Source organism: Populus euphratica, unplaced genomic scaffold, assembly GCF_000495115.2.
Source record: "Populus euphratica unplaced genomic scaffold, PopEup_1.0 scaffold113.1, whole genome shotgun sequence".
Lineage (NCBI taxonomy): Eukaryota > Viridiplantae > Streptophyta > Magnoliopsida > Malpighiales > Salicaceae > Populus > Populus euphratica.
Genome location: NW_011499984.1, coordinates 27,109 through 35,851, shown reverse-complemented (window position 1 = coordinate 35,851; position 8,743 = coordinate 27,109). Strand labels below are relative to the sequence as shown.

Below are 8,743 nucleotides of genomic sequence, written 5' to 3'. Positions count from 1 at the left end.
ATTATTATAAAACATGTTTTAGTTAAGGAGTTATTGATACTTCAAGTGCAAAATGATGATATAAAACCTTGATTAAAATACACTTTTAAGTATCAATCACGTATGCAAATGTAGTTGGTGCATTAATGCATGAGATGGTTCGTACAAGACCAGATATTTCACATGCAATCAGTATGGTAAGCAGGTATATGCATGATCCAAGAAAGGATCACTGGCAGACAGTTAAGTGGATTCTATGGTATATTCATGGCACAACTGATATTGGTTTGACGTTTGAAAGAGATGATAGACTCAAACAAAATTTAGTTGGTTATGTGGATTCGGACTATGCTGGTGACTTAGACAAACGTCGTTTCACAACAGGCTATGTGTTTACACTTGCTAAAGGGCTTGTAAGTTGGAGGTCAATATTACAATTAACAGTAGCTTTGTCAACAACTGAGGCAGAGTACATGGCAGTAACAGAAGCTTTCAAAAAAGCTATTTGGTTACATGGGTTGATTGAAGATTTGGGAATTGTTCAAGATAATGTGGATATCCATTGTGATAGTCAAAGTGCTATTTGTCTTGCAAAGAATCAGGTTCATCATTCCTGCACCTAGCACATTGATGTTCGATTTCATTTTGTTCGAGAAATTGTGAATAAAGGGGATTTTCTGCTACAAAAGATTGGTACCGCAGATAATCCAGTTGACATGCTCACAAAATGTATCTCAGGAATCAAGTTCCAACATTGTTTGGACTTGGTCAACATCTCTCGGTCTTGAGCACCTTTAGGGTGCAGTGCCATATGGCGCAATAGAGGCAGCATTGATTGATCACGAGGATTGGATAAAAAAATCTTACCAAGGTGGAGATTTGTAGCAAATTGTCAACCTTTTTCCAACCACCATGACTTTTTAAAGCTCATAGCAAATTTGTAGCAAAAGCTCATAGCTCGATGGCCTCCGCTGTCAAAGTCATTCTCCGCAATAACATTGGAAGATCTGATGCCTCAAACAACTGTGACAGGCTGAGAATTTTCTAAAAGATTTTGTATAATTAGTATGTGATTGTTCCTACTTATGTTATTTTCAATTTTCGTAGCTTTGTTTGTAATAAATTATTTCTCTGCTTTGTATTTTGTTTCTTCAACGATTAATATGTTTTAGTACAGTATTATTATCAATCAATGTGAATAAAGGCTCTTTGCTATGAGGAGGACACCCGGATTTCAAGATTCTGTTTCATCCCTTGTAATAAAGGAAATCTTCAGTTCAATATTGAGCTGAAATGAATAAACTAGCATGAAAGGCTTCTAGAAGGAGATATATATACCAGGAATTCCTCCAGGAATTCCTGCACATCCTATGCATCTGCACTTAAACTATGAATCCACACTGATTATGCTACAAAAACTTAACTATCAACTGCACAGAGTTCTTCACAGTGAACTCTTGAAGAATCCTCCATGCAGCCTGGATTACAATAGCAAACTGTCAAAATGCATTTGCCTAAAAAAAAGAGAGTGAACAAGCTATTCGGCTTAAGGGAGTGAAAGCTCAAAAGATAGCAGAATTACACAGAAGTAAAGAGAAGCAGAGAGAATTTCTGATGAATGGAGAGAGAAGGATCAAGCTATTGTTAGAAGCTTGTTTACGGTTTCTAACCTCTCTTTAATTTTCATTGATCAATGTTAACAAACTTTCTTAACTGTCTAGCAAGATTAACAATATTTTAATCACTTGATTCTTTAATCTCTTCACATGTGACAAGACTTGAGGCAAGCACTGAAGCACTGAAACACTTAACAGTATTATTATCAATCAAAGTGAATAAAGGTCTTCCGATATCTTTACAAAACCAAGGAGGTATATTCTTGTGTTGCTACAAAACCCTCAGCTAACAAAATTTCCTTAGAAGTAAGCACTGAAACACTTGAGGCAAACCATGAACTTTATGACAGATTTCAAAGTAGTATGTTGAGTTTGGGCAAGTGATCAAAGAACTTGACATTCTATACAGGCAAGTAACGCACGCAATTTCAAAAATTATTTTTAACATCAATATATTAAAATTATTTAACAATATAATAATATTATGTTTAAGTAATTTTTTTAAAAAATATAAAATAAGTTTCAACTGCAAAATATTGCTTTGAAATATGTTTTTCCAAGAATAAGAAATCTCCTCCGACATCCAATCTATCTATTTATTTCTTCAATATAATTGATGAATTTATATAAGATTCTTTAAAGAAATGAAAAATTACTAAAATAAAAAAGATACAGAAATAATTGAATCAAGATATTTTAAAAGGAAGAATATAATGTTTTTAAGTTTTTGGTAAATAAATGAATCAATTAGTCGACAAAAAAAAAAAGTGACAGGTTTTTCTGTCATAATGAGCCATTTTCACAGGCCGCGCTCTGCCATAAAGCATTAGGTTGTGTGCGGCATGAACTGGCCTGGCTCCATGTGACAGATTTTTCTACACAGATCGTTTGCTTGCACGTAGAAAGACTTTGTCGAGACAAAGATTTCAGAAAGAGATTGTCGTGAATTGATGCATATTATCAGAGAAGAGGATGGTGATAGGGAAATAATTCCAGAGTCTCCTCGCTTCCCAAAATTAAAAACTCTCGTTGTATTTAGATGTGGTAAACTGGAATATGTCTTCCCTGTATCCGTGTCTCCAAGCCTTCCGAACCTGGAAAAGATGACGATTTCTGATGCTGACAATTTAAAGCAAATATTTTACAGTGGAGAAGGAGATGCACTCACCACAGATGGCATCATCAAGTTCCCTCGACTAAGTGAATTGGATCTTTCTTCCAGATCAAATTACAGCTTTTTTGGTCCATAAAATGTTGCTGCACAATTGCCTTCTTTGAAAAGTCTAACCATCTATGGCCACAAAATGGATACATAGAATTTGATGGTAGTTATTGTTTTCAAAAATAACTTTAAAAAAAAATATATTAAAATAGATCAACTATGTACAGGCAAGAGAAATTATTAAATGAAAACAGCTTTATCCAGCCGGTTCTCAATCACTACACCGAATTTCCCAAACTATGCTGTTTGGACTATAAGCTGGGGTGATGATTTAACTATGTATTTTCTAAAATAGTTCTCACCGTCAAATATATCAGGATTAGCTCGAATGACATGATAAATGTTATTTTGTATAAAAATAATTAAAAACAAGTTTTAAAATATATTTTGAAAAACATTAAAAATGCATTAATTTAATATTTTTTGAAGTACACTTTTTAAATGTTTTGAAAAGAAAAATGATCACATTTTCAAACACTCATTGTTTTCCAGAAAATGGTTTTTGAAAAACTATTTTTCAAACTTTTCTTTATTTATTTCTTATTAGAAAAGTTTGGTCAACAAAAAATATTTTTTGATCAACAAAAAATACTTTTTAGTCAAAATAAAATTTGATTTGATTTTTAGAAAAGTGTTTTTCTTTTATTTTGAGCGGAAAACACTTTTCAGAATTGTGAAAAATTTAGAAATATTATATTATTTTTAATTATATCAAATTTAGTCCTCAAACTTTTGATTGTTATATATGTTTTGTTTTGAATATTTGCTTTTCAATTTCATCCCTTATAATTTAATTTTTATATAACTTTAGTCCTCATTTTTATAATTATTATTTGCTTTTTTCTTATCATTTTTTAATTGAAATTTTTTATCTATTAAATTTGGTCCTCATTCTTTTGATTGTTGCTTATTTTATTTGAAATAATTTATGAAATGTTAATTATTATTATTTTAATTTCTTTGTCTTTTAACTTTTTTATTTTTTAAATTTGATCTCTATTATTTTGATTATTATTTATTTTATTTGAGATAATTTATTAAATTATTATTTTTAATTTCATTCTCATTTAACTTTTTAATTTGTAAGATTTGTTTCTCATTATTTTAATAAACTTGAAACAAATAAAACATTAATAAGTTATTTTCCAGCTCGTTTTTCATAACATAACCAAACACTGAAAAATATTTTTCAATTTATTTTCTATTATACTACCAAACATTGAAAAATAATTCACTTTCTTAGAATTCACTTTCACGGAATTCACTTAAAAAAAAAATACTTTCGAGCAAACAAACAGGACCTAAAACATGATAATTTAATACAAATTTGGTGAACATTAATATAAGTGAATTTTTTAAAATAATTACTTTATTTAATGGATAATAAATGTTTTATAGATATTAAATTAGACCCCAAATCCTATATATATTATTTGGGATCAGATCGTTACAAAATGAAAATGAATAGAAGAAACAAATTTGATACCTCTCTGCTTCTCCTCGGCATGGCTTCTTCTTGCGCAAAACTGTCATTTTGCTAGTAACTATTTGCCACTATGTATTTATTACATGGCTTGCACCAAGTAACCCTTTGAATCATTTGTAAATTCCTCACATCAGCTACTTTATCATTTTCATGGGTTCTGTTCATTTCCTTGTGGGTAGGGTTCTTCGGCTTAGTTATTTTGTTTCCTGTAATTGAAGTGATATAATTTTGCAGGGGCGAGCAGGCCCATGAGCCCGCTTTTTATACACTAAACTGCAGTTTAAGCCCAAACAAATATATATATAAAAAAGCAGAATCCAAGTTTTCAAGGTTCATCATTTGAACCCACTAATCAAAACGGTTAGAATCCAATTTTCTTAAAGCCACTTTGTCTGCTTTTGAAATCTTTGACGACAACCAATGTTGGTATTTTAATATTTTTAAAACAAAAACAGAAATGATATCGAAATTCAGGTTTTTAATTTGCCAGTACCATTATTCCTCTTTCCTTTGAAGCATATCATTCAGAGAGAGAAAATTATCACATCTACTGGAACACCTAGGATATGCCTTGTAGCAAATTTTTTTCATCCTTATTTTTTTTTAATTGCGCTCTTATATGCTTTAATTAAAGACCAATTAGTTAAATGAATTGAAAGAATTCAATGAATGGTTACTACATTCAAAAATGCAAAAACACGAAGAAAATGAATGTCGAATCTCGTATTTATAAAATAAGTTTATTTTGATTCAAAAATTTAGTTTTTATATTTTTAAGTACTTGAATGAAAAAGAATCAGAGAAAAATAATGTTAAAGAGATAAAATACTTAATTAGAATCGATTCGAGCAAAAAAAAAAATAGTATTGATGTCAAAAAGTTTTTTTAGACAGAGAGTCCTATTAAAATATTATTTAGGTTTATCATGCCTAAAAAACAAGTTTTAAGATTTTGAGAATCGGGTTGAGTTTCATATTGAAGAATTGTTTTTTTGGTGTTTTTAAGCTAAAAATAATTTTATTTTGGTCTCTATAATTTTTTATATGTTATTTTATATAAAAACAATTGAAAACAAGTTTTAAAAGCCAAAAATCTTCTTTCTTAATTTTTCTGCCACCACATTGGTGTCCAGATTCTAGGTAATATATAGTAGGCAATGTGCTGGGTTGTTTTTTTTTTTTTTAATCCTTTTGGTTAAATATAAATTTTTGGCAATCAGAAATCATTTGGCTTTTTTCTCCTTTGATAATTCAAAGAACATTTTCATCAAAATAAAAATGGCATATGAATTTTATTTCATATTCGCATTGTTAATCAAAATTTATTATTTTTTTAAAAAACAATTGTAACAAAATACATAATCTAATATATATGTGGGAAAAACCAAATTAACAATTAAAGATATATTTAATTCTTTGTTTTTTTTCTTCATCCTTCTTGGATGTTGGGAATTCTATTTTTTTTTTGGATTTTTTTTAATTTAATCTTTAAGTATTTGATTTATTATAAATTAATACTCATGATGTACTTTAATTTAATTCATATAAGATTACCATTTTCCCGGGTAGCATCTCAACATTTTCTATTCATTATGTTTTTTTATATAAAAGTTTCACCTGTTCAACATATGTAATGATATTTTGCTGGAAGAAGTACTGTTACCTTTAGGAAAAAGGCAACAAATTTCCGACATTTTTTAACTCTTGATCAGTGGCTGTGGTCCGTTCCGTCCACTGGAATAAAGAAAAACCAAAGAGAACAAGACTTCCAAGGCACACTATGGAGCCAAGGGAGTTCACCAGCTGTTGAATTTCCATGGTCATGAAGTCCAAACCCAGTGAGCACGATTAACAGGTTATTGGCTGGGGGAGCTTTAATGGCATGATCGATGCTGTGGATGTAGCAAGAAACAATTAACACGACAAGGTTTTAAATATGGCGTATCAACTCCTTTAGTTTTGATATTCTTTTTTTGTTCTGTATCTGTTAGCTTTGTATATTTTTTTATAATTGTTTTTTCTTCTTCAAAATTACAAAAAGTTCGCAGATATGGGCGGGAAAATGAGCGAGTATAATGTTCTAATATCCTAATAATTGCTTTTGGTTTCTCTGTTCGCAGATATGGGCGGGAAACTGAGCGAGTATAATATTCTAATAATTGTAAGCAACTTTGTAAAGCAAGCAACTTTGGAAAGCAAGCAACTTCGTGGCAGCTGGATTCAATTAATCAAACTACTCCTAATTGATTTTTACCAAAATTCTTCACCAACATGATAACGTTCACACTATTTTTACACTGTGGAAGCTACCATATGAGCTTTAGATCTCCCCCTTTCACGTCATTTTTTAGTATTATTATTAACTAATAAGCTACGATTTGCTAACCCCTCATAGTCAAGTTTTTTATTAAATCAACTTTTGAAAACGATTTTGATAATAAAATGATAAAACGAATCATCACCATCGTCCGTGTCTCTCTCTTCCACACCAGTAACAAGCAACCACACTGCCCCATCTCTATCTCTGACCTGCAGAAACCACTGCTAGATGTTCATGTCTTCCTCTTCCTCTAGACTTGGATGGCATTATGATGTGTTTCTAAGTTTTAGAGGTGAAGATACTCGCAAGAATTTTACGGATCATCTTTACACTGCTTTACTCCAAGCAGGAATCCATACATTTCGAGATGATAACGAACTTCGTAAAGGAGAAGAAATCTCCTCACACCTCCTCAAAGCAATTCAAGAATCCAAGATTTCGATAGTGGTTTTCTCTAAGGGCTATGCTTCCTCCACTTGGTGTCTTGATGAACTTTCAGAGATTCTTGATTGCAGACAAACAGCTGGTCAGATTGTTCTACCAGTTTTCTATGATATTGATCCTTCTGATATTAGAAAACAGAAAAGGAGTTTTGCTGAAGCCTTTGATAGACATGAAGAACTTTTTAAGGAAGAAATGGAGAAGGTCCAAAAGTGGAGAAAAGCTCTTGTGGAGGCTGGAAGATTAACTGGGTTTGATCTTCACAGTATCGCAAATGGGTACTTCTTTCCTTTCCCTATATCGATCGCAAATGCTTATAACTTTTACTCCATTTACATTTTGTAATTTAAACTAGCATCATTTTCACCATCTTATTTCCAAATCAGCTTATGTTTCATTGATGAGTGATGACTTTCTTTTACTATGCACAGGCATGAATCAAAATTAATTCAAATGATTGTTGAAGAAGTTTTAAGTAAATTGAATCCCAGATACGTGAAAGTTGCCACATATCCAGTAGGTATTGATTCTCAAGTCAAAGATATCATTTCCATGGTATGTGTTGGTACAAATGAAGTTCGAATTGTGGGAATCTATGGGATGCCAGGAATAGGCAAGACAACCATAGCAAAAGCTGTTTTTAACCAAATTTGTCATAAATTTGAAGGAAGTAGTTGCCTTTTGAATATCAGAGAAAGATTAGATCAACACCGAGGTCTACTTCAATTACAAAAACAGCTTCTTCGTGATATTTTGAAGGCATATATTGGGCTTAACGATGATGATGAAGGAATCAATCGCATCAAAAGCCGATTTTGTCGTAAAAGGGTACTTGTTATTCTTGACGATGTTGATCAATTGAAACATTTACGTGGATTGGCAGGAGAGCGAGACTGGTTTGGTCCTGGAAGTAGAATCGTAATTACAACTTCAGATGAACGTTTACTCACACGACTTGAAGTGGAAAAACAATATCACTCCAAAGGACTGAACAATGATGAGTCTCTTCAACTTTTCAGTTGGCATGCCTTTAAGAAGCCCCATCCAATGAAAGAATATGTTGAGCTGTCTAAAGTTGTAGTTGATTATGTTGGTGGAGTTCCATTGGCTCTTGAAGTCCTAGGCTCTAATTTGTTTCAAAGAAGCATCACTCACTGGAGAAGTTTTATAGAGAAATTGCAAAAACATCTTCCACATCAAATTCAGAGGCAACTTATAACTAGTTTGGATGATTTGGATGGTGAAGTGAAGGGTATGTTCCTTGATATTGCGTGTTTCTTTAATGGTATGGATAAAGATTACGTGGGAAAAATTCTCGATGGTCGAGGTTTTTATCCAGAAATGGGTTTTGATATTCTCAGGGAAAGATCCCTTTTAACAGTCAACAGTGAGAATGAGTTACAGATGGATAATCTCTTACGAGACATGGGAAGGGAGATCATTCATCAAATGGCTCCAAACCATCCCGGAAAGCGTAGCAGACTTTGGCATCCCGAAGATATAATGGACGTACTCGATAAATATTGTTCGGTAATAACTAATTGTTCTTCATTTAGGCAACATTTGATGAAAACTTTTTCCACAGAAGCTTTCCCATGATAATAAACTATTGTTTCCTGTTTAATTCTTGTTGTTTTTTAGGGCACAGAGGTAGTGGAGGGTATCGTGCTAGACGCTCAA

At 31.8% G+C, this 8,743-nt stretch overlaps 2 protein-coding genes across 2 annotated transcripts in view; both read left to right on the top strand.

Annotated features, from left to right (window-relative positions):
• Nucleotides 1-1,203, top strand: part of LOC105139953 (probable LRR receptor-like serine/threonine-protein kinase At4g08850) — an 8,893-nt gene extending 7,690 nt beyond the window's left edge. The window contains exon 2 of the mRNA XM_011046603.1: nucleotides 959-1,203. Coding sequence (XP_011044905.1) covers nucleotides 959-1,016 — 58 coding nt within the window. The 3' untranslated portion in view covers nucleotides 1,017-1,203. The remainder of the gene's footprint in view (nucleotides 1-958) is intronic.
• A 5,546-nt stretch (nucleotides 1,204-6,749) lies between these two features.
• Nucleotides 6,750-8,740, top strand: LOC105139994 (TMV resistance protein N-like; the record flags this gene model as incomplete). The annotated part of the gene is made up of 3 exons (XM_011046651.1): nucleotides 6,750-7,341; nucleotides 7,495-8,593; nucleotides 8,705-8,740. Coding segments are annotated over exons 1-3 (1,626 nt in total), but the record flags the coding sequence as incomplete, so codon positions are not given.
• Nucleotides 8,741-8,743: the final 3 nt, after the last annotated feature.